Below are 26,280 nucleotides of genomic sequence, written 5' to 3'. Positions count from 1 at the left end.
ATACCAGACTTAAGTAACAGGAATGTTTTTTCTTACCTGTTTGCTATAGGTGATAAAATAAGACCTTCATGCTCTTTTTGTCTTTTCTTCTGTGGTCTACAAGGGTTAAAAAGAAATCAGGCAAGGGTGTTTGTATGTAATAGCTGTGTTTGTATGGTCTGTAGTAATTAGATATTTTTTTTGTACATATTTTATTCTCAAAACAAAAACTAGGCTGAAATGATTTTTGTAAAGTATATTTTTTTTTCTTGAAAACATTGTGGCTTTGTTTTCAGTATTACAGGTTTATTTTTTCTGAATCTGGGAGGGGTGTCATGTTTACCACTGGTGTTATCCACTTCCTTTTCCTTCATGTCTTCATTTCTTGATTTCTTTGCTTTGTCACACTGTTTTCTCTCTTTAATTTGCTTGCTCATTTTTGCTATGTGTAAATCTGTATGCCTCTAGGAGGCTGATTGTCTCAAAGTATATGGTAGGTTTCTACATTGTGTTTCCATGTTTGTGCAGCCCTGGTGGTATGTAAGACAATGCCACTTGGCAGGTTTTTTTCTTGTTTTGAATGAGTCATTGTAAATAAATAACATCCTCAATCTTAGTATCTTAATGACTGCCGTTTTGTTTTGTTTTTGAAATTCCCTGTTAGATTGCCTGAATGTTGCTTGTATGTCATCTGACAATGTGAGGTCATTTTTTTCCTGTTCACTTTACAGGCCAGGAACTTGCAACGTTAACCTATTTGGTGAGTTTCTTTACTTTTAACTCCTAAAGTACAGCACACGTAGCTGATGGTGGGATGCAGGTCATCTTTCTGATAAGTAACTGAATTGCAAATCAAGAGGATGGGACAGTATTCTGCAAAAATGTCATTATGTTGGTTCCTGAATTATATATTATTTCCTAGGTATCTGGTATGAGTTGTTGTCAGGCAGTATAGTTCTAACTTTATTCTGATTGTTGGGCCATTCTTCATATTTTTGCTTTTCAAAAGAAGCGAGAAAACATTTTAAGTAAACTGAGAGCGCATTGTGTGTCTGTAGAAATTGAGTGTCTAGTTAAGAGTGGAAACTGTTTGCTGTTCCAGGATTACTTCATTTCCACATCAGTAGATCTACAAGAACAAGTTCATCGTGTTCAAAAGCTTCACCATATGCTGGAAATAATGGTCAGCTGTACAGTCTTACTTCAGTTTAAACATGAGAACCTCTTCCCTTTGACACAGTAACTATTTCATTTTACTTTACTTTTCAATAGTACTAGCAAACAAATTCTTAATAATTTGTAAAGAAACTTTCAAAAAAAAAAAAAAGCAACTCTCCTGATTGAGAGTGCAGAAGCTGGATCTTATTAACTTTTGGTTTGTGATTAAAATTGATAAAACGAATGAAATTATAAAACCTGAGTATCTAGTTAATTTTGGACAAGGCTTATGCCGTGTCACACAAGTATTTCTCCAAAGAATGTTTATAACTAGTTGATTTATATTATTCTAGAACTTGTCTGAAATATTATAAGGAAAACCCTCTAAATGAGAAGCATGTGTTTCAACTGCCAATCAGGCCAGCTATCGTCAAGAAGTTCTATGAAAAGTAAGATAATCTTCTGTGTTTTAAAATTAATCAGTAGCATTAAAATTCAGATAGTGAATTCAGATCTGAATACCTAATTAAATTTTAACATTTTTTGATTATTTTGTCAGCGATCACCCAGAAATATGGAAGGTGGACATAAGTAGTGGGCACGGCCAAAAGGAGGTTAAAACAACATGGCAAGTTAGTACTAGTCCTCCTGTTGAACATATGATATCAAACAATACAGGTAAGGAACATGTATGGTGAAAGGAAATAATGAAAGTAGACATTTTAAAAGAAATTCAGTTTTTATACTGTGTTCAGTGGTCTATACTTTTCCTTGTTTATATCTCCAGCAAAACTGAAACAGCATTTGCTTTTTTAATAAAAATGTGAGATGGTATCTGTAGCATCTGAAAGATTTTCAGAAAGTTGTGACCTGCCTTCTTACTTTCGCTGAGTTATGTTTTTAGAGTTAAAATGACAGTAGAGTTCTAAATATGACATGATTGTTTAGTATTCTCCACAGTATCTTACAACTTTTAAAATCTTTGCCAGTGTATCTGAGGATGGGTTTGAAGAGAAACTTACCTGTTACTGAATGCTGGTCTCTAGCCTGAGATGCAAACAGGCACTAAGGAGAGAAGGCATGCCTTGCTTCATAAAATCAAATGTAGGATAAGTGAAAATGCATAAAGTCAGGGACAAATTTAGAATATAGACTGGTATAGAAATGGTTTGCCTCTTTGTCTTGGGTGGAGGAGATTTGTTAGAGGGTAATGCTTTGGTAAAGCTTTCCTATCTTTCTCAATTTTTGTCATGAAGTGCTTTTGCTAAAACTTAGCTTCAAGAACTGTTTTCAGAATTACTGCATGAACTAAATACACTGGCTAACCATATCTTTCGTCTCTGCAGGTCTCTTGTGCGATTCTACCGTTAATGGAAGCACTGAAGAAAGAATGTATTTTATTACAATGACTAATTGCAGTCAGGTGCATTTCACATAAATAGCTGTTACTCTCCAGGCAGGCACTGGAAAGGTACAGTAAAGGGGAAAGTTCAGTATATTTAGCAACATTCTCTGATTTGAAGAGCAATACATCTTACTGAGTTATTTGCTTTAGTATACTCTTGTGACATAAGCAGCCATAATTCATTTGTACCCGTCTAGTTTGTAAATATTGTGCAATTATGAATGTACAGTATAGTTACTTTTGAAAATATGGTAGATATTTTGGTTCACAAATTTACAAACGTTCAATAAAGTTCTACACTTTGGGATTTAAAATTTTATTTTGGTTTTTACAAAACAAGCAATATTGTCACATTTTTCTGGTACCAAGTGATATTTCATCATTCCAATATATTTGGAAAGCTGTTCATCAAGGGCATCATGAACTTCTGACAGCTTGGTTTTCCTCATCCCTGTATTTATACTTTGGAGTTATCTTGGATATACTTATTTCTGCTGCTTGTATTCAGTTTTTCTCTTAATGCAGAGTGAATTACTTTAGATGGTGTCATATATACTTTTACATTACTTTCTTCAGAAATACTGAGTATAGCTGATTGAACATAATCACTTAAATGCGTTGGGATTAATTACTGACAGTTACATATGGTCGTGCATTAATAAGATACTGTATGTAACATTTTGGTATTATAACTAAACAATTGCATATGCTGATTAAGTTGAGAGGGAAGTATTTGCTTGAAAAACTCTTAAATATTGATACGTAAGAATAAGAAAAACCTTATTCATGCATTTAAAAACTGAAGCAGCTACCATTTCTCGTTTCTCCTCAGAAAAAAAAATATATTTTTATTTCTTACTCCTTGCTTTAGTATATTGCATCTTAAAAGAATAACTATCAATTTAATAGTTAATGCCTTTGAATAGAAGCTAAGAATGAGTTCCTTTTTGTATATATGGCTGCTACTGTGTTCAGAATATCTACAGCATTGCTGAAGCTGTATTGAACGCTAAGTTGGAAACTAGTTTGTTGGTTTGCTTTAGAGGAGTGATTTCAAGCACAACACCAAAGACAAATGTAGCCAGCTGGCCATAATCTGAAGCATTTTATTTATTTTTTTAATCATGTATTTGACTTGTACCTACTTGAGTGAATTTGTAGTGGAATATTATATTCTGGAAGTGGCTTCGATTACTTACGTTACATACTTCTGTGTGCAATAAAATATATTGTTGTGTGAGGTAAACCTAGTTCCCTGTTTAAAAAAAAATAGATTCTTTAATTTAAATCTGACACAGCAGTTATCTTTGATAAATCACTTCAACTAATTCTATTCCACACCTAAATAGTAAGGCATATATTGTCCTAATGTTTAGACATGAAATAAGAATTTAATATTTAAGCAGTGCTATTGGAATACTTAAGTCCCCTTCCATTTTACAGTTGTGTTTATCTCTTCAAATAGCAGCTACATGATAATTAGAAGTGTGATGATGAACAGATTGAAAACAGAATAGTTTTTAATAAATAAAATATAAACAATAAAATAGTTTTTAATCACTTGAAATTTGTAGTGACAAGTTTAGAGTTGCTTTATACTTAGCTAACTATTGTTCTGGTGAACAAAATATATAATAGTTTCCAAAATAACAAGAAACAAAATCTACTCAAAATTTGTAGAAAATAACGCAGAAAAAATATGTGCTTTGGGTTTTCATAAAATTTCAAAATCATTTTGAGAATTAAGTAGAAAAAAACTAGAAGCAGTGCTATGTGGACAGGTAAAGTAATATTCCTGCACCCTTACAATGGTACAAAAAGAGGCATTTGTGGTAAGATTTAAACAATATAATAAAACAGTTGCATTGTATAATGCAAGATGAAGATGTGTCCAAGTGTGCAATTTTAGCTATGATTTTGAAGGAAGAAGAGCAGTAGGACAATACTGATGAGTATGCAGAGCGTGAAAATTGTAGGAAGGACGATCTCTGTCACCATTTCCATATGAGTAACCAAGGAATCTAAAATTTGAGAAATGAATAATATGTAAGAAACTTCATCTTCACTCATTGTTAGGCTACGGATATCCATAAATACTCAAAAAATCCTTAACCTAAAATTATTTTGTCATATGTTGACATTAGCATAAATAACAAGTAAAATAAAACAAACATTTTTGTTGCTCTGTAAAAGCTGGAGTAAATCCATAACATATTTTCATCTTCTATTTCTAAGGAAAATTTTAAGATGTCAGTGCTCAATGGGCTGCTAAAGTTCTGCTTACCCTGAATGAGCTTCAGTACATGAGCAGTATACTACTGTTCCTTTGATTTTTCAAGGGAAATAATAAACATAATTACCTGCATCAAGGAGCTGGTGTGTGATAGAACAAGTGTCCATGGCCTTTTGATGCCAGTTTTCCACCTGAGAAGATTGACACACAGCAGATCCGTTAGACTGCAATTTTCTGTCTTATTCACAGCAGCTTCTTCTTGGTCCCTGAACATTTGTCCACTACAATTCACTTTAAAGTATTTTAGTCTGTGAATACATGATTTTCTGAAAGTTTCTTTGCATCTTTGTTATTTTTTTTGAATGCATTTTAGTTGTTTAATTAAAAAAAAAGAAAAAAGCACGTACCATTCCATGTTACTTTCCAGCTAAGTATCATGTACATGTATGTGTAATTTTTTGCATAGAAACCTGACCAAGTACTGTTAACTTGTGATTCAAAAGTTTTGTCACATAACTAAGTCCAATTAGTGTTTGTAGAATGCCTTTGAAACAGTAATTGAGGCCCTTTCCACTCTGCAAGCATAAGTATATAACACATCCCTAAAGTACAGTACCACAGCATTAAATTTCATGTGCCATGGTCATACAAGTTGTTTCATGAAGTTGTGTGATAGTTTCCATACACAGCACACACATGCACATGAAAAAGCGTGATGGACATTACCTCTCTTGGATTTGGGAAGCCATTTGCACTAATAATATTTTTATAGTAGTCAACAGATGCTTTTGGGTATCGTGGTTTGTTCTTGTTTTTGAAATCAACGTGATAAAATCCAAATCTTTCAGAGAAACCTTTGTTCCATTCAAACTTATCCAACAGAGACCAGGCAGTATAGCCTCTTACATTAACACCGTCATTGAGAGCTGTAAACAGAACACAAATTATTCTGTTAAACTTGTTGCCTGTGTTTATCTTCCTTAAAATATGGCTCTGTGGGTGTTTTGTTTTATAGCAGAAGGAGAGAGGTGGTGGGGACAGGGCAGGAGGAAGGGGTGGAGGACAGAAAAATGACAAAGTAGAAAATAACTTAAATCCTCTGAAAGTGTTTTCTTTAGCTTAAAGGTACGAAGAGCTCCCTAAGTATGATAATTAGGTGCAATTTCTCCTTTCTACCGAAACTGATGCTCTATTACAGTATTTGACCTCATGTAGGTTATTGTATTTATTAACACGAGTACATTTAGTCAGGTTGTGTCACTTTCGTGAAAGAATTTAGTAGTCTAGATTGCTGTCCAGTCTAATCTGTGAATATTTATTTCTCTATGATGTAAATTATAAGAGTTTTTTAAAAAGTGAAAAACATGCTTTTAAAATTACCTTTTAGTATTTCATTAATATATCCTTTCAGATACTCTATCCGCCATTCATCACACAGTTGAGTGCACTGTACCTTTTCTGAAACTCCATTCTCTGTCACATAAATGAGAGGGTTTCCATACTGTGTCTGCAAACAGAGCTGTCTTTAAATTGGATTGTAGAAATAAAATCACTTTGACAGAACATGAAATTCTTTCTAAAATGCTTTACGACTGTTTTTCTAGATCTACTTAGTTATCTTTAATAAGAAGAATGTGTAACTAGGAATTTAACTTTTAAAATTATTGAATTCTATTGCTCTGAACTGAAATGAAGTTTCTTGGCAAAAAAGAAACTTGCCAGTTTAAGTAGGTGAAGCTCCTGCTTGAAAGCAGACTTTTTGTTCTTTTTAAAGATTTACTCTGTAATTACCTTAATGAAGTTGAGCAATCTTCTGAATCCCCAGGGCACAGAGTATAGCCACTTCGAGCCTGGAGCTGGCCATTTTGGGTCCACCAGTTCTGCCAGATCCTGGTCCATGTGGTAACTGGACACTTGTAGAGATGGAAAGCTCTTCTGTGTAACGTACCGGGTAGTGAAATGGCCTATTCCCAGGAAATCCGATGTGCCTTTAATATAAATTTTCTCTTGCACTGAGAAAGTTGGTAACCTTGATGTCCCCAGGCCCTGCTGGGCACTCTTCCTACCTATCAAAATAAATACAGGAAACATATTTCTGCGCAGCACAGAATCTTGTTTTCTTTAAATGACAAACAATAAATATGGTTTCCCTGAACTTAGTGTAGAGGACAGTTTAGTTTGCTTGCTTTTTCCTTTAGGTGAAATAAATGGTCTTCCTTTTGGTTTGCAGAAATAAGTCAGGTGTAGTACATGGAGAGGACAGTGAATTCATGTGCTGCTTTTTTCAAAGAGCATGGAAATGTAATGCGATGAGGAAGGAAGTACTTTGCTGCTAGGTGCATCACTTATCTTCTATCTGTGAAATAGTGGGACCCTGGAGAAATGTAAGCTTTTAGCGATGAAAAATTCTGCAGTTTTTTTGTGCTTAGGTAGAAAATACTGAAAATACCTAGTAATTCCCAGTCCTGGTTAGACCACTGCAAACAGGCTATTGCTGAAAAGACAGTTGCTTCCCTTCCAGTCATTCACTGGGACACTCAGATGGGCAACTGTTGAGCTCAACAGCAGTTAAATATTTTAGTTCTGTTATGTCCCTCCGGAATACTCAGGGGATGTGTCTAGCCCATATTGGTTAGCGTCGTCTTACCTTTGTCTTCATATTTGACTAAAGTGCACATTGGTTAGGGGTATTCCATTGTTGCATGTTGTAATTGTGTGATTTGTTCATGTCATAGTGGGCTACTGAGGCTTACCAACATAATTTTTCATCGCTTCTGGATAGTCTCCTCTGTAAATTGGATTTGCAAACCATCCCAAATGAAACTGTATGTATCTTTCAGCTGCATCGATGTCTGCTTGGCTGTGAGGATCAATGGGTTCACCCCAGCCAGTGGTTAGGGAAATTCCAACCATACCTTAAAAACAAAATGACAATTCTGCAGTTGATGCATAAGCATTAAGCCCTTAATGTAAATAGAAGCATAATTACAGAATGAACATTTATTACCTTGCTGCTCACTACGCCAAGTGTTATTGTAAGAGTGCCAAACCTTTGCGTGAGTCTGTAAGAATTAGAGGGGGGGAAAAAAGGGTAAAATACAGTCACACAGTAAGTATAGAGAGACACTGAAGATGGAGAGAAGCTTTTGCATTAAGGTACATCAGAAAGTATCGCATCATTTCTTTCATGTATATTGTGGAAGCTTTCATTTCATCGAAGATATCAAAAAAACATTGCTGCAATATTTCTTCCCTGAACTCCTTAAGGTCCTTGTAAAGGTAATAGCATTCAATACAGCATTCCAGCGTCTCTGGTCTTTGGATGTCTTTGCCTAATTTATTGAGGCAAGTGAAAGTTTTTCTGTGAGAGCTGGCTTCACTGAAGTCACTTGCAAAATTCAAGTTCATTTCACTAGGCCAGGATTTTACTCCTTGTTTCTAGAGTAACCTAGCTATTTTCTTATTCAACCAGTTTTACAGGATGTTTCAAAGGGACCTTTAAATTACAAGGAAAGTCTGAGCTGTTGCAACAGTGTCACATCGAGCACCTCTGACTGCCTGCTACACCTGAGTGTGCATTGGTGGTCTAAAACTTGGTTACCTCAGCTACTGAATGCATTTGATATGCTAGTTGGAAATGACATAATTACTAAACTATCTTTCTGTTTAAAGAGCAGGATCAAAAGCTTAATCAGTCTGCTAATAATTTTCAATTTACGCATAATTTAAAGTGCAACTCTAATTTTACTTTAATTATATGGTGCGCTGCTTTGTATGCTCCACATCCACCGAGCTTCAGTCCTGGTGCATGCTCTCCTGTTTCATAACCTTTTTCAGCAACTGCCTACAAATACATAGAAATAGTTATTAATTGAACAGTGCAGTTAACGAATTTGCTAACATGGATTTAGACAGTGCGGAATCTGTCTCTTAATCTCTCTGTCCTTTCCAGGCCCCTTTTTCCCTCTCCTGCCCTTGTCTTTTGTCTACTGTCCTACTGCTTGGCTGATGGTATGCTGCAGCTTGTTGGAAACAATGTGCTGCTGACCAGCCATAGGGACTGCCTTGCCAGCTTGCTGTTGTCTGATGTAGCTTGCCCTGCACCCATTTCTACTGCCTTTCTCATTTCTGTGCCTGTCTTCTCTCTAGCTGATGACTTTTCAAAACTTCACTGGAATTTCACGTGTCTTGAAATTCAGTACTGGTTGAAACCAATTTTGGGGCACAAAGACTGCTTACAGAAGACTATCTATCCATCTATCTATCTATCATTTTAAGCTACAATTTTTAACCTACTTTTCTGTAGTGTCCCTTCCACAGACTTTTGGGAACAGAACTGAGCAACTGAAGTGATTGGAAGGAAAGCATTGATAACTTACCCACGGATTGCTAAAAGTAATCCAGTGCTTCACACGGTCACCAAACTTCTCAAAGCATAGGTTGGCATAATCATTAAAATAATTTATCATGCTTATATTTTGCCAGCCACCATACTTTTCTTGGAGAACCTTCAAAAATATGAGTATCAAGAATCAGTAATGTTATCTAAAGTTCAGTTTCAAAATAACAAAGACTTTTCTTCAGAGCTACTGGGATATAAATAATACAGCAATGCAAATGGATAAAAGTAACTATAAGCACACTTTAAACCATGCAAGCATCTTTAAGCATTTTTCTAATGCATTTGTAGTCCATAAACGTAGAAGTAAATTTCCTATCAGAAACATTTCATTAGACATTTCACCAATTTGTCTTAACCTGTGGGAGATCCCAGTGGTAGAGGCTCACGATGGGGATAATGCTGCTTTCCAGAAGACTGTTGATTGTGTCATTGTAGAACTGTATTCCTTTCTCGTTCAGTTCTGCTGATTAATCACACAGACAAGAAATTACCTGGACTGCTTTCTAAACTGGAAAAAAAATACAACTGTGGTTTACTTGGAAGTAAAATTGCTTGTCTATTACTACTGGTAAGTGTATGGTGAAATTGTTGTGCTTACTTTTGATGCCAGTGGGCATAATCCGAGGCCATGAGATAGAGAGTAGATAGTGATTAACGTTAAGCTCCTTCAGTAGCTGAATGTCATCCTATGAAAAGAAAGTCCAGTCAGCACGTCATATCCAAGCAGAATAACTCTTCAGTTATTTTTCTGTCTTAATACAGGGTGGCTGGAGAGCAACCAAAATATTGCATCTTAGTTGTTAGTTCTACATGGGAAATCAGTGTCATGAAATGGCTCCAGAAGGTTTCTAGAGGCGTAGTTCCTCCTTAATGATACCTGAACTTTGTAGTAGCCATCACAGGCTGAATCTCCTGTTTCATTTCTGAACACTTTCCCTTTTGTGTGAGTAAAAGCATCCCAGATACTTGGTCCTTTCCCGTCCACGTCCCAGGCCCCTTCAGTCTGATACGCAGAACTTCCAACACCCCATGAAAAGCCTAAGGGTAAGAAGAAGTGAGTTACAATTCAAACACTTTGCTGGCCCAACTGCTCTTTCACTAAAAAAAAGATCTATTTTTCATTTAATGAGCTGTGTTACTATTATTTTATAGTGCTGAAGTAGTGCTTTGATAGGATGGTAGAAGTGGCTTACAGTAAGAAAAAAATATGTTTTTATGTTATTTATACCTGCTGCTTTTTATGTTCTTGGTGAGAAATTTAGTTGTTTTTACCATAAATATCTAAAGAGATTCTTTTTTTTTTTTTTTTTTCCTAGTATTGTGCAAAAGGACATGATTAATCCATATAAAATCCATATAAAAAACCTTAATCAGAAAACCAAATCAGAAAACCAAATCTTTTTAAGTTTTGGTTTTGGTTGAATGAAACGTGTGTGTATAAATATTTTTGCATAGCAAAGAATATTTTTAGTTTGTAGTTTTTCATCAGTTGTAGATAATCTGTCAAAAGGAGAGGAGTTCCCAGGTTTGATTTGTTATACTGTGCATCTTATTTCATCACAGACATGAAAGGGAGATCTAGATATGAAATATTAATCTGATAGCAATTACTCAGAGTTTACTGTTTTAAATGACTGTTTGAAGGGCAGGGTTAACCCAATCCTTACATTTCCAGGGCTGGGTACAGAAAATGCATTTCTGTAAGAGACGAAATTTTTGTTTCAGCTATTTCCTGGAAGGGCAAGGAAAACACCTTGGTAGCTTTTTTGTGCAAACAGTGGTCAATCTAGAGCATTATAAAAACCACAATCAACTGTAGCTGAAAAGTACCAGGTGGAAAAGTGCCGTAATAGAAGGAGCTGGGATTAATCTTTGTCCACTGGAAATCTTCAGCAGTGTTCAGATGTAGTGCCAGCACGAGCGTATACCATGTTCTCAAAGTGTAAATTTTCATCCCTGTTAATTTTGTCATTGCAAAGAGTTCTCTTCAAGTTCCCACCTGATGAAAGAGAACAGCATTGTCAAGTGTTGTCCCTCTGCAAAGCAGGCTTAGGCTGACTGAAAGGGAAAAGCTTATTTTTGCTGCTGAATGGGAATGATTTTCAGTGAAAGCTAAAAGTAGTGCTTGGGATAAGTGGAAGATGCAGTTAAGCGTCTGGCAGAGTGATAAGAATGAAATGCAAAGTTGTCACTATTCAAAGTGCTTCCTGCATATTTTTCATAATGTTATTTATATTTTCTATATTCTAAAAGTGTCTTTGACAACTGCTTCATTCTGGATTTCAAACTCTCCCACCAATGTAAGTAGCTGAAACCCTGCAAACAGTGAGTGGGAGCGGGAGCAAGAAATAAAGGCGATTCTGCTGCTAGCATCTTGCTGCCTAAACACAGTATGTAATGGAAACAAACCTTGTGGTTTGTTTAGTAATTTTAAATACCTGCAGCTTTTATCTTGACGATGTCCCTTTTATCCTGTTTTAGCAGTCATTTAAAATACTAGTGTGTATGCTAGTATGTACGCACTGTATTTCTAACTGCTGTTGCAGGCTAAACTATAGTAATGACCTGCTGTAACCATTTTATTTGAAGTTGCAGAGCAGCTTTGTAGAACAATACTGTTTTTACAAAATTAATACAGTTCTCAAAGGACCTGCTTTACATGAGCCTCTGCTGGTAAATTTGAAAATGGGGGAAGGAAGTGAGGAAAAGTAGAACAGACATCTAATTAAAAATAATCGTATTTTGCATTGGAGCATTGTACAAAGAGTAAATGCATCTGGAGCTTTGAAAAGGAAACTGGGGTTACAGGACTGGACCTGTCTGCTAAGCCAATCAGTTGGACTGCTTTTGTGAGTCAGAGCATTTAACAGCCTTGGGGATCCCAAGAGCAGGTAAATGAAGGTCTGAAAACACTCCATCCTTGCTTGCCTGTACAAAACCAGCCTTGCAGTTGTTCTGCAACATGCAGGAAGAAGAACTGGATTTAGACAACACCTCTTCTCATCAGCTCTTCTTGCATAGCCCTGGGGCAAGTGACAGAATCAGGGTGGAAAAAACATGGTCAGAATCAGATTGCCTGTGGTGAGCCCACTGTGCTCTCTCACCTTTCTTTGTTAGATGTCAGTAATGGGACAGCATGGCTAAGCAGCATTTTTCAGCTAAGCAGCAGTTTATTTCTGACATGCTTTTTACTGTAATTTTGTAGAATCTAACTCTTGCATGTAAAAATTGAGGAACAGAGCTAAAGCCTGGTGGGAAACCTTGCACTGACTTCCCTGGCCTGCAGGTCAGAGCTCTAGTGATCTCTTAGACCAGGTCCAAAGGGCCCATGTAGTATCTGTGTTGCTTACAGATTGGTTCCTGATAAAAAAAATAACAAGTTTGGTTAAAACCGAAAGGCAAAAGAACGTGTAGTCAATGTATGATCTCGGAGATCTGCCTCTCTCCCGTCTCTTCTGTGCTCATTAGACAGCACACCGTGTCTCCTAATTGGCTGAGGAACTGCAAAGCTGCTTTGCAAAAATGTAGCCACTTCTACATCAAATGCTTTTAACTTAGAATTAAAGGAATCTTCAACTGTACGTTGCTAATGTGAACATTTCAATTGCAAGAGAAAAAAAAAATGAACTTAATATCCTCTAATGAGGAGGAAGCTACAAAAAGGCCTGGTTCTGCCGGCAGGTCCACAAGGGGTCTTTTAATATTGCCCTTAAGGAAAGGCTTTTAATTATTCCATGCTATAGGTCACAGTGTCTAAATTCTCTTTAAGTATTTGTATTTTTAATATAACAGGTTGCAGATGTGTGTGATTTTAATTTAGACATTGACAGTTAAATCTCTCTCTTCAGCCTAGTCAATCCATTTGTTAAAGTTTAGCATTACCCTTCGTATTTTTGTTAGCAATGACTGATCGTCAGGTGAAAAGGAGCAAAGCGAGCAGAAAACGTGCTGCAATGTCGATTGTTGGCTTCTGTAGCGTGATCAACCCAAAGGCAAGAGGAGTGTATGCTTTTGCAGGAGGGCTGATACTTCAGTTCCAATTCTAGAACATAGCTTTCATAAAATTTTAGGGTGTTTGTTATGGCTTTATACAGTTACAACAATCTGATTTGTATTTTGTATAACTCCATTGGAGCTAGGAACAACAGTTAATCAAAATCAGTAGATCTTTTTGCTTTTTCATCTGAGAACTGCATTACAAATGTCAGTACTGCAACAATTACTCAACTACTTGCATGATGCATGCTATACAAGAAGCACATTTTTAAACAAACTGAAAGTTTTACAACACCCCGTACTCACAGAAACAGCCTTATTTCATGCACAGTTCGCTGTGGACTGTTCTATCAATTTCCTTTTCAAATGAATACATGCTTTTTGGAACTCCTCTGTTCTGTTTGTCTGGCATATACCTTTAGAAATACAGTAGGAGAAAATAAGGTTTATCAAATTGAGACAGTAAGGCTGTTATAAAGAACTCCCCATTGACCCTCTTGCTCTGCAGATGCTACGTTATCTCACGCCCTGGCTGAGTTATTTTCATCTCCCCCTGTTTCTGACTTACCTGGTGTTCTTCTCAATTGATGTGTCCCAACTGGGAGATTCCTCTGAACTGCCAGAAATTTGCCAGGGCATTTAGAGTAAATTTACTTTCATGGAATAATTGCACAGAGTTAATCGAACTGTCATGAAAACTCGGGGGAAACAAGTTGAAAACAGCATTTTGTTGACTTACAGGCAAAACAAAACAGAACAATCCTTTTGTATCCACAGTCAATGCTGCAGGAAAAGGTTTAGCTTAACCATACAGATCTTTTAGCGATGAGATATTTCCTTTGTAAGCAGAATTAGCTTTCTGAGTGATCTATACGGTCATACAGAATCGGGCTTGCTCTTGAAGAGGGAATTTGTAGACTCTTTTTTTCTCTTGGCATAGGTGTCTGCGTCCCAGATGGTATTTGGCAGGGAGATTTGACTGAGAGATTTTGGGAGGCCAGGAGTTGTATTTTTACATGGAGTAATTCTGCATCGGGTATTTATAAGGCAGTCTTGAAAAATAATATGCTTTTTAGTTTCTTTTATTTCTAGAGGAATACCTTAGGGTGATGTCTTTGCTAAAATATGAAAGTCATATGAAATGAACATTCGCTGGCAGCTTTCTAGGGTACAAGTAGAGTATCATTCCCAGTGGAAGCTTCAGATACCTGTTTTAATGCTGATCTTTGCCTTGTTTTTCCAGCTTTCTGCAATGTAAATGAGCAGTTCAGAACAGGGCCGTCTGCTGGTACGGGTCTCACACTGCAGCTGCAGGGGCTGCGTGGCCGGGCATCGCAGTACCACGGGGAGCTTCTCAGATCGCTGCAGCCGCCCTTAGAAATTAGTTCAGCTGAGGGAAGTAATTTACAGTCAGAGTACTTTTAAATTTATGTATGTATAATTGGGAAACAGAGGCATCTCTTCTGTGCATGCTGTCAGTAAGTAGCTTGCGAGAGCTGGGCTCGTAATACAAAAGAGCATATGTAGGAATTGGAAAGAGGATGAAATGAGCAAACTTATTGCTAGGGCTAGCTGGGCTGAAAACCTGTGGTTTCAAATGTTGCTGCTCATCCAGCTTTCAGGAACGAGTTCTCCCCCTTGAATGCTAGCAGCCTGGATTTCCAAACCGCAGGGCAAGGGGTGTAGTCCTGAGAGAGAAGGGGATGGGTCGCCCAGGAGCAGCAGTGAAGGTAACGACTGCTCCTGTAAGGAGCAGGGAGGTCTGGGGTAGGAGAGGTGCTGCAGGGAGAGGCTCTGGACAGCATTGATAGAAGCCGTGTGAACCTTTAACTCATCAGCCCTAAGGAAAGGGGCTCTGTATATAAAGGGTGTCTGTAGGGGAAACATCTCTAGGGAGCTGTTTTTTTTTTCCCCTGTTGCAGTGCACCCAGGTCGCTGCCTGACATGAGGGCTTTCTGGGGAACGCACTGTTCAAGGCCTTTGAAGCTATACAGTCAGTAAGAAAATTCCCAATTATTTATTTGCCTGTTTTCGTATTTGTAAAGTAGTGTTGGTGCCCTCTCATGGTCAGTTTTGTGAAAGATAGTGGACATTGAAAAGGTTTCCTGGTAGCCTAAAATAAACAATAACATTGTAGTTAATATAACACCTCTGCTCAGAGAGGTGAAGAAGTGCATTTGAAGACCCTTCTCAAGCCTGGAGGAGGTAATCCCTGAAAATCAACCAGCTGATGCACTTTGGGTTTTAGGATGCACAGAAAGGCCAGTATAGCATACATAGGTCGGCCTACTACAGCTGTGCTTGGTGCTTAAGGCACGTTTTTAAGTATTTGCCATAGATCTGGCAAGTTTTCTCTCCTGCAGAGGTGGGCACGGCAGTGTCCTGAATCACCGCAGCATTCTGTGATGCCGGAGCTGGTAGGTTGGTTAAGGCTGTGCGTTAGTCATTCCTTGTTACAGCACATCTACACCTACAAACACCAAAAATCAAGGCTTTGGCATGCCAGGAGAGAGGCGATGACAATTCTGAGAGCAGTGGAAGCAGACAGAGACAGATCACCCTCTTAAAGATGAGAAGCTGAGGAAATTTGACCAAAATCATGCAGGGAGTTTGCATCAAAGCTAGGAACGGAGCTCACAGCTCTTGGCTCTCTGCCCAGTGCCGTACGTAGAAGCCAGGCTGCTGCTTCAGGGACTGGCTCATGCGTCACCGCAGTCAGTTGGTGAATTGTCACTGACTTCAGTGGTCAGAAGGGGCAAGCCCCTGGTGTCCATGAAACCATGACTCAAGCTACGTTTAACGTTGGCTGCTAGAATCATAGCGCTGTTCTGCTTGGTGCCTTGTGCCTACATGGGTTTTCTTTTCTTACCACAATCTTATTCAGGGATGTTTTTTTCCCAGTTTCCTGCATGAAAGCTCGACTTTACAAAAAAACTACAAAATCGAATCATGAGATAATCACATTGCTACAGCTGGGTCATTTTTTCCTCTTGTTTCATCTTGGAAAAGTTTTATTAGCAACAGTTTTAAAATGTGCCAGAAACACATCAAGGCTATAAAATCTTTTATTTTGTTTTATTGGTGAGTAAAAGGAATGTTAAAAAATGTACTTAGTGGAGTCGGTCCAAAATTGCCCTATGACTGCAGTAAAACAACCTGGAAAGTAGGTTATGCAACTGGCTCACTGCAGCGTGTTGTGAAGTCAAGGCAAAGTCACAACTGACTCTCAGTTTAGGCTTATCTGCAGTTTATTGGCTGCACCCTGCCGTGGGTCTTCATCCGTAAATGATGGAGGTATTTATGTGCTGTCTGGCTGCAAGCTTACTTTGTGGCCATATCATACAAACTTTTGCAAAAATCCCTCTATCTTAAAGCAGTGGAAACCTACTCTCCCAGATGATTTTCTATTTGTGCCCTACTTCATGTTGCAAAACCTCTCAACACCCTGACATGGAGGCACCCATAACACTAGAGACCATAACACTGCCATGTGATTGATTTGCTTTTAGCCCTAGGGTCTTCTGCAGGCTGATGATAAAGTAGAAGCTGTTGTTCCTAATTCCCTGACAGCTGCTCAGACAACTAGACCAAATTATCCTCATACAACTGTAACTGGAACCCGGTCTTTCCTGATCTTTCATTCTTGCTAGTGAGTTTTACTCCCTCTCCAGCCCTGAACAGGCCTTTTTCTGTTTCCGAGAGAAAAATCCTTTTATTACACAGCGACCAGAAAAACATGTAATTTTTCCAGTGTGTGGTCTACTGCAACTACCCTGAGATATTGGAGATTTTTCAAAATCAAAACAAAACCCACTTACAATTGTTCTTGGAACAAGAACACTTGTATAACAGTACTTGTATTTTTCTGTGTTACAAAATGACTTTCGTTGCATTATATTAGCTGGTTTTGGAAACTTTTTTTCCAACACTCAACTGTACTAATGGGCTGGACTTGCTTTTCAGAGAAAAATAGAAAATTGGAAGTAATTTAAATGAGGATGTCTTCTTTTACCATCAATCATGTTGCTTTGACTCGAAGCAGTTGGAGGAACATAGTTGTTAACGGGGTTGTTCAGAACTGTTTCTTACAACTGAGTGCATTCAAAAGGCAGAAAGGAGTGTTTGGAAATGTAGGGGATGCATTTTATTGTCTATAAAAAGAGACCAAGAGCATGATGAGTCATTTTGCCCTAAGAGCTTGTTTTTGAACTTGTATACATATATATATGCACCAGGCTTGCCCATTAACTTTACTCTAAAGATTTGTTTTATTTCCATGCTTAGAGCATTTTTTTTCTACATAAATGCTTTTAACCAGACCGATATGCTCATGTGTGCACAGTTCTGCCCTTTACCAGTAAAGCCTGGTAGACCTGACCTTGTTTTATGCCTTTTCTCCAGCTCTTCATGCTGCCAACTGACCTGGGCTTCCAGTGAGCCTGCATTCCCTTGGGACTACCAGGAGGCTCGCCACCCTTTCCAGGGCATCTGGGATGCAATTTGCTGGTGACATTGACCGGCACCATCAGCAGAATTGTACCACCCAACTGCCTGGTACACAGCACAACAGAGCTACATCTGCTGGCCTGCCACTGCAGGAGATGCAAATCTGTCTGTATCGGGGAGAATCCGTGTGCTGCTGCTGAAGAGAGGCTCTGTCTTAAAACAACAACAGCAACAAACACAGCTCCAGAAGTTTGCAGGATCTTGTGTTTGAACTGTGCTCCCTGAAATGAGATCAAGAATAGGTAACTGAAACTTACCCCATATTTCCTTAGCAGTCCCTACCCTTCAGAAAGCTACTGCCTTCGTATTTTATGCCTGTCTGTGACACTGAATAGCTGTAACCACTAACCACTGGTTTTACTGGGGTAATTTCTGGAAAACCGAAAATATGCAAGAATCTTCCGTCTCTGTTCTGCCACAGTATTGTAAGGATTGGACAGGATAGGGTAAGTCTGCAAAATCTATTCCAGTTATACTAAAAACTCAATTATTAAGGCCTAGTTTTCAAACAAGCCCCTAAATTGTGTATTCTTAAATAACATTTCTTGATGAATGTAGAGAGATGCTCAGACTTCTCCCTTTTGTGGAATGCTGTTCTCCCAAATGGTTAAAAACTCTTCAGATTTTGCACTGATGTATTCAAAGGGCCTTATTGGATTTTCAATGCCCAAGCTCGCTGGATGTTTGAAAATCCCAAAGTTGGTATTTAATACATGACAGATGTTATAGATATTCCTGGGTGCAAGGAGGGTCACGGAAACTGCGTCTAAACATCAATTTTAATTTAGCTTTTCCTGCTGATAGCTTCATACTAAGAGTTGGCCCCCATTTCAAGTGAACACTGAGAAGCTGCTGTAGGCCACTGCTGATTGGAATTTACTTGTGTTAGTTTAATTGCAAACTCTACCATCATCTGTTTGCAATCACAAAGAGGAAGCTTCTGAAGCTTGGGAATGAGAGAAAATGAAGTGTCTTAACAACTACAAAACACTGAGAATGTTTTTGGAAGTTTTCCCATCACTGTTTGTGAGCAGGAACGAAAAGGCATAGATGATTTATTTTTTTCCAAGTCCACCCTTATGTTGCACCTATAACATAAATACATAAAACAACTAGGAATAGTGCTAATTAATGAAGGTCCCAATGTACTGTGTAACTCATAAGTAAGAGCTCATGAACTGTTTTGGATGAAGTTGAATTAGTGCATTATTGAACTAGTTGAGTTAGCTCATTAGAAAAATCATACATTTTTTCTCTATGGATATTCAACTCAGCTTATAAAACATTCGGATTCAGTGCTTCTGGCTGTCCAATTTAATTACCAGTTTTAAAACACACCGCTGGAACATCTTTCCTTTAATAATGTCCCGGTAAGTGTGGCATTAGTCCTTTTCACATGCAGCAGGCAGATGGGAATTGTAAGGACTTCACCTGAATAGGTGAAGACACAGACTGGTTTTGCTTCTGTTCAGGTCTGGAGGGTTAGGCTGGAGAGGAGAGTGGAAAGCCTTGCAGAGTGTTTAGCTGTGCTCCACCAAGAGGCAGCATTGCACAGCACGGACAGAGCTTGGGAAGAGTCAGGGGAGTGCCAGGCTGGCCCTGGGCTTGGTCCTCAGTGAGGACCTGGGGAATGGCTGCAGCGCTGATAGTCCTCGGGCACAGTGAGGACCACTTTGAAACACGCTTGTGAAAAGTGCTCTGCGGGGTACCAGTGGTTTGGAAATCTGTTATTTACTGATGGACTGCTACTTGTTCAGCAGTAGGGACCTATCTTTTTAGCCTGGCCAGTGCACGCAGAGAAGAGCAGCAAAGGAGCAGAAAAGATTCTCTGCAGCCTCAGGAGAGCTGTTAATGTGAGTGGTGTGTTTTCAGGTCTGCTCAGGAAAGTAAAACTTCTTTCACATGAGCAAAGCCTGAGAGGACTGATTCCTAAGCTGCCAGGCTCCTTACTGCCTGGGTAAACTCTTAAACTTCATGGGCAAAGTGTGAAGTTGAACTAGGATAATTTCCGTTCTTGTGCACCTGCAGTCAGATCTTTAGTGAAGGCTGTCTGCTGGCACAACATAGTAGTTTTTGTAGCTTGTTTATTAAACAAGAGGAAAGGATTGACTTTTGCTTTTGCTTTTTCAGAGATGAATTTCAGAGATTAGACCTTACTAGTACTCATTAGCAATTTTGGGGTGTAAAATATGTTCTGCAAAATATGTAAGAACATGCTGAATCCCTCTATCTTAAACAGATGACTAAATGATGCTAACGGAGATGTAATATATTCTTCAAGTGGAATATCTGTCCCAATGCCTTGCTGTAGCACAGCCTCCCTTGTTGTTTTGGGGACTGATCCAAAGTTAAGTCAGTGGAAAGTCTCTAGCTAATTGCAGCATGGCTTGGATGAGGTTTTGAGAGCCTTTGTCACTTTGTGATGTGAAGGGTTAAAACTTCAGGAGCCTGTTTTATATTTTAGGCAGTGAAAAGGGGAATAATGGAAATAATTCATTGAAAGATTGCTGTGAATCAGAGAATGTACTTACTGAAGTTAAAAACAACAACAAAAAACACAACCCTGAGCTGAGATTAATAAAGCTCAGAAAAGTATGAGGAGATGTAATTAGAAGCTTTACAAGATTCCTGTTTTAAACTTGACCAGATGTTGGCAGTAAGATGATTATATTCTGTAATTTGTACGTTGTAGAGCAGCCATGGCAAACGTTACATCACTGTAGCTTCCTAAGGCATATAGGTGAAAAAACACTGACTTCTGATTCCCAGTGCGCTAAGAAATGTGTAGGCATTCTTTGAGTGAGGCATTTTTGTGCTGAGAACAAATCAGTGAGCTCAGCTGAGAGCATCAGATGGCTAGTGGGTAGGAATAATTACCAGAGTCTCAGACAGGCTGTGGAAATGGGTGCCTACAGAGTTAAATGCTCGTACCAGACCTACAAGTTTTTGTGGGTTCTTACCTTCAGTGATAACTTCTGCAAAAAGGGAAGCTCAGCGAGCTTTCAGTCCAGCACTCTGAGTATGTCCCCTTTCAGAGAAGAAGTGTAATTCATTGTGTCGTGCTACTGTGCTGTCCTCCTCACGTTTCCCTTCTGTAAAACAAGGCTGGAAATGCAGTCTTCCTGAGAGATTTAACTGCAAAGTGCCTTGGGATCCTCATACTAGAGCAACAAAATAATTGCGTCGATCTCTTGGAGGATGTGGTAATTTTTATTTCCCTGCTGTGTTTATACAACACTCGGGGTAGTGATGTCCGTGTCTGCAATGGAAGCTCCCTGGCCCTCTTACAACTGCTTTGTGTTGTAGTACTAATACTGCTGAAGAACAGTGCTGGATGGGAGGATGGATTTACAACCTAGGCAGTAGCACCAACTTGTGTCTTTATAAATTAGAGGCCTTGCCTTAAACTAGGGGGTGTTGCAGTGGGACAACTTATATTATGAATTAAGCACATCCTTGTGAAACCAGAGCAAAAGGTAGGATGGACAGTAATAGTTCTGGATAGGGATAATTTGGTTTTCTTAAACTTTTTAGACTTTATAATAGATTTCCATTAAAGAAAAAAGGCCATTCCAATCAACAAATCTGTATCGATTGAACCTAGGTTGCAGGAGGGCCAGATTTTCAGGTAGCTGCATCCTAGGATAATGATGGTGGTGTTTTTAAAGACGTTGCTAAGTGATGCTTGATGTTTGTTAGCTTTCTTTTTACTACAACAAATCAAAAAAGAATGTTATTTACAGTCATTGCTAAAATACTTGAATTCAAAATAATCCAAGCTAACTTAACACGTTAAAAAAATAAAGCTACATTCTTTACAACAAATCTTTCAGTTATGCCAAAAATACAAATTCCAGAATATATTTGTAATAATAATAATGCTAAAGCCTCCAGGCATGCCAAATTTCCAGTCTTGTGGATATAAACTGTAAGCATTGTGCATTTTTCTTTCAGCCGTCAGATCCTCTCCTCTGAAGAGATCATCGTTGAAGAACAGCTTGAGATAAGCACGACGAACCAAAAGAACACAGAGAGATCCCGATGGCTGTCAGATCAGTAAGTCATTTATTTCTTAAATAACATCTGCTCCTTTCTTTAAGACTACAATGTAAAACAAGCAGCATGACATGGGGGATCATAAATTGATCTCTCTGATTGTGCAGGTGGGATTGCAGGCTTGCACAAACTTGAAAGCTGTGCTTCTCAAAGGTGTGCATACTGGTGAACTTGAGGTAACATTTATCTCTATGGAGAGTGACTTGACTTGTAGCTTAGGTCCAAATCAAAAGGGTGGATGTAAATTGTCTTGTCTGTGAGAAGAATGATTATGTAATGTAGTCTCTGAATTATTTAAGTTTGCTTAAAACTTTGCTGATTAGCACTGCTGTGTTCAAACAAGATTATACAAACATGATGTGTTTTTTTTTCAGTATTTTTGCTAGTAGATACGGCTACTTTTTGGTTTTAGGTGTATATACATAATCACATGCATGTATGCATAATCACATGTATGTACAGTTACACTTCTAAGTAAGAGGGTATGTAAACAAAGGGGTAGTAATTCTTATTTTTATTTTGTTAATTACCAATGTAAGTGGGAATCTTCCAAATTCATATGAACTAGGAATTATTTTATTCTAGCCTTACAGTGCCACATTGCTTCGCTCCAGACTAGGCCTTGCTTGTCGTTTGCCTAGAGGTCTTAGAAGGAAGTGCTATAAACCACAGAAAACAAAGTTTGCAAATACTATGGATGACCCTGAAAGGAAACAGATGGTTTCTCAAACAGAAAACTCATGGCAGTGGAAGTTTTGGAGCTCTCTCCAGAAAAATGGGGTTTTGTTACCATTGGTTTGCTAGAAACAAGAATATATTATACACTAAATTGCATTCAGATGATCTAATGCTAATCAAAACAATCTTGTGGGACCTCTGATTCTGATTAAGCACTTGGGCTGAAGGGTCCCGTGCTACCATTCTACCTCGTTGGCAGGGGTTTTGTCGGGAGACATTTGTTATGTTTTTGAAGAAAATATTTCTGTGATAAGTGTTATATAAAAACCCATAAGGATATGAATAATCCTGTATTCAGTGAAGAGTTTAAACTGCATGCTATAAATAAAACCAAGGCCACACATTGACTCAAAAAGGTTCAAAAAAAACCCCAAACCCAAGTGAATAGCTCTGTTCATCCTGCTTACCAAAGGGGTGAGGCCATGGGGGAAAATATATTTTAATTGTATCACACAGGAGAAGTGAATTAGGACGGCACAAGGCAATCTTAATTCTGGAGTTCCAGTCCTTGAATACTTTCAACCTTAGTATAGGTGGGTGTGGGGAGGTTATTAATTTTTTTGTCATCCTGCAGCTAAATTGTACTTGAAAGTACTCAGAGTTTTAACATTTGTTCTGCTGGTACATTCCATCTACTTAGTTTCAACTGCTAGTTCTCAAAGTGAGCTAGGAATGACAAATTCTCCCTTAAAAGGATTATTTTTCTCATTGTGAAGTGAAGCTCTTAGCTGCCATCTTCATTTCTTTCTGGTCATAAAACTTCAGCCATCAGACAAAGATCAGCGAGTCTCCTAAAATGAATAGGCGCCCCGAGGAAAACTGAATAGCCTCCAGAGCAATTGTATCAAAGTGACATCAATGCTCAGACATTTTCATCTTGGCTATTCCAACGACTTTAAGTCAATAACGGGCAGCAGAGCCAGTCCGCACTGATTCTCTTTATTGCTCCCCCACTGGGATCGTGTCTTTTTGTAAGGGACCCGCTGAAAGTGGTAGGTCCAAAAACTAAACAACTTTGTTCCATGGAGAAGGACTTCCCTTCAAAATCCACGCAGCACAGCGTTGTCCTTCAGCCAGAGCTTGCTTAGGGAGCAATACCGTGCTGAAAGGCAGCCTGGTGATCCAGCAAGCTCTCTCTCATCATTAAAACCTTTGACTGCTGGGCATCAGCCTGGACATCAGCCTTGATGGGTCTGGAGGCATAAGATACCTTTTAGGGGTTGTATGACCAACCTGAGAATCACCCCTGGCTTTTATTATGGGCATTCTGAGAAGCCACAAAAGTCACTCCATCTGTTGTATTCAATTTCCCAGCGTGGGATATCATCATCTCCACTTTAATGTGCTGTAAGATTTAGGGATGAGAAACGACCTTTAAGTATTTTAGCACTCAGTGTTACCGGTAACTCTCTGAACTCATTCATTCCTTTGGCACCACCTAAAGGAATTCTGGCCCTATGAGGCCTGCTTTACAAATGGGAAGTGGATGCACTGGGCAGGATAAGAGCTTGCTTAATGCTTGCTTAGTGTAAGAGAGTGGGACAGGAATGGAGAAATACAGTGATGTTGTTGAGCTGGGATGTTTCAGCTATGCCTCTGCTCTCCTGGATGGTGCCTTTTGGGGAGAAAATAGTTTTCCCCAACCTTCCCCCATCTCCTTACTAACGTCTTTCCATGTAGGAATAATATTTGGAATCTGACTATGTGCCTTCTGAAGTGGTTTCCATCTTGCTGTCCTCCTACGAGAACTTTAACCTTTTTTGAATGATCATGTTCAGCTACATAAAATTCCAAATCCATAAAAAAACAAGTCCCCTTGTATTTATATACACGGCAGCAAAATGTACCTTTAAGGAGGAAACATTGCTTCACTGTGACTATCTGAATTTATTGGCTATTAGAAGTCTTATAGTACGGGGCTCGCATTTTAGAACTCTGATTTCAAGCTTAATGTGGTCAGGAAATATAAAAATACATTTATTTATGTCATCTACTAAAAATCTCAACCTATGTTACTGCTGGTCTAACCAAATCTCTGTTTATGTTGGAGATGAATGATCGGTTTGTAGCTGCCTGTGTTTCTAGCCGGGCTGAATGGAATGATTCTGCAGCAGAACTGTTTCTTTTTTTTATTTACTGCATGTAGCAGCTATTTCCTTCCTCCCCAAACCCACTGCCCAGTTCTCAGGGGCAGTGCAGCCGTCTGACTCCTATCAAACTGCGTACCTGGAGCAATGTGATTTATTGAATTGTTCTAGGTGATCAAAATTTGAGCAAATATTTCATGCCTGCTGATACCTGTTCACTATTGCAAGCTTGAATTTGATTTGCTTTTCCAAGCTTTTGGAGCCTACACACATGAGCTGCTACTTTGGCTGATATTTGCAAAGCTTTGCGTGTTAATATTAAGGAAAACAGCTTTGAGTGTGATTTCTTCTCAGACATTTGATAACCAGAGGTTAACACAGGGTGTGAGATCCCATTCTGTCCCTCCTGTAAGAGCTGCTAAAGGAGGAGCTGCCAGAAGAGCTGCCGAAGGAGAAGGCTCAGGGTTGTTGTTTGTTCTTGTCCCTTGTTTTATGCTGTATGTTTTATGATTAATTTTTATAGCACGTTTTTCAGAGGTCGCAGGCGCCATACATATATTGAAGAGCACACTGCCATTAGCAGGCTCTCCAGGACAGAGGGCAGGATCTAGACAATCCTGAGAGGTCCCTTCTACACTTCAAATGTTCTGTGAGCTCCCAGATTTACTGGTCGTAAGAGACCTTGACAGGTTTCTGTGCAAGGCTAAGAAGGTGCTGTTCATCATCAGAAATACATCCCAGGAACAAAGGGACCTGGAAACAGAAAGCTTTGCACTTTTGGATTCTGTTCTAAATTAAAAGATGAGAAAAATGATTTGGTGGATATAAATGAAACTAGACAGCATGAAAAGACTCAGAGGAGCTCTGGGAGGCCTCTTGGAAAGAAAACTAGGGTTTTCAGTCTTTAATCACCAGACGTAATACCTAATATTAGATCAAATATTACAGGAAAAAACCTTGTGTAAACTTCATCTTGTACAAAACACCTAAATAGGTGACTTGTAGTCTTTTTTAAAATGCAGGTGCCTAACATTTTCCAGTGAAGAGGGTTACAACATCTCTGTAGCAAATTGTAAACCTGTGACATTGGGCTCTTCTGTCTCAGTTTTGTTACACAGGTCCTTCGGAAGCAGCCCCGGAGTCCTGCTTATCCTGTGAACCACAGGCTGGGCAGAACTGTAAAAGCCCACGTGCTTTTCTGTAACAGGCACAAAGAACTCTTGTATCATTTTTCCAGTGAAGGGTCCCCTGATAAACAACTTGCAGGAAGACATTTCGCTGTTGATCTGAAGTGACATATTTGAGTAAACTGTGTCAGGCGGCCTGCAGCAGCCTCCCTTCTGCTACCTTCTTTCATTGAGCTTTATTTTTGTTTTTGGTACACTTGGACTCTTCCTGGGATGAATAATACACACAGTGATCTCAGTTGACCTTTTATGTACCATGCGAAACAGGTCTGCCTCCCCTGAGCCATGAATGCAGAGGCTTTTCGATGTAATTTCCTGGAACAGGTACAGCTGAGAGGCTTTCATTGCTGTGACCGGCTCTGCAATGGGCAAGCCTTCTTGGCATCAACACACTTAACCTTTTTGTTCAGTAAATTTCCCATCCTGTGTAGGTGGACAATGAATACTAATATGATGCAAATGATTTCCTTTTAAATGTGAAGGCCCCCTGATTAAAAACACACTGTCCAGGAACTCTGAGTTTGTTCTGTTCC

General features: G+C 38.8%; 2 protein-coding genes across 6 annotated transcripts in view; one reads left to right on the top strand and one right to left on the bottom strand.

The window, feature by feature from the left end:
- Window positions 1–26,280, top strand: part of ZWILCH (zwilch kinetochore protein) — a 176,141-nt gene that overhangs the window by 8,129 nt on the left and 141,732 nt on the right. For 3 of the 5 annotated variants that reach the window (XM_084532735.1, XM_084532734.1, XM_084532733.1), the window contains exons 14-18: window positions 711–739; window positions 1,082–1,218; window positions 1,491–1,586; window positions 1,697–1,815; window positions 2,484–2,856. In XM_084532735.1, coding sequence (XP_084388861.1) covers window positions 711–739; window positions 1,082–1,218; window positions 1,491–1,586; window positions 1,697–1,815; window positions 2,484–2,575 — 473 coding nt within the window. In that variant the 3' untranslated portion in view covers window positions 2,576–2,856. Of the gene's footprint in view, window positions 1–710; window positions 740–1,081; window positions 1,219–1,490; window positions 1,587–1,696; window positions 1,816–2,483; window positions 2,857–17,574; window positions 17,922–21,633; window positions 21,736–26,280 lie in introns of those variants that run through there. The other 2 variants (XR_014696975.1, XR_014696976.1) reach the window with 1 other exon arrangement.
- On the bottom strand, window positions 3,914–11,167 carry LCTL (lactase like). The gene is made up of 13 exons (XM_084532168.1): window positions 11,008–11,167; window positions 10,055–10,215; window positions 9,776–9,863; window positions 9,534–9,640; window positions 9,155–9,283; window positions 8,524–8,619; window positions 7,783–7,837; window positions 7,529–7,690; window positions 6,567–6,841; window positions 6,156–6,282; window positions 5,448–5,701; window positions 4,903–4,999; window positions 3,914–4,563 (listed from the first exon to the last, which is right to left on the bottom strand). The coding sequence occupies exons 1-13, from the start codon at window positions 11,147–11,149 to the stop codon at window positions 4,448–4,450; spliced, it is 1,809 nt and encodes a 602-aa protein (XP_084388294.1). The 5' UTR covers window positions 11,150–11,167; the 3' UTR covers window positions 3,914–4,447.

Source organism: Aythya ferina (genome assembly GCF_964211825.1).
Source record: "Aythya ferina genome assembly, chromosome: 11".
In the NCBI taxonomy this organism is placed as follows: Eukaryota; Metazoa; Chordata; class Aves; order Anseriformes; family Anatidae; genus Aythya; species Aythya ferina.
This window is presented reverse-complemented; position numbering and strand designations above follow the sequence as displayed.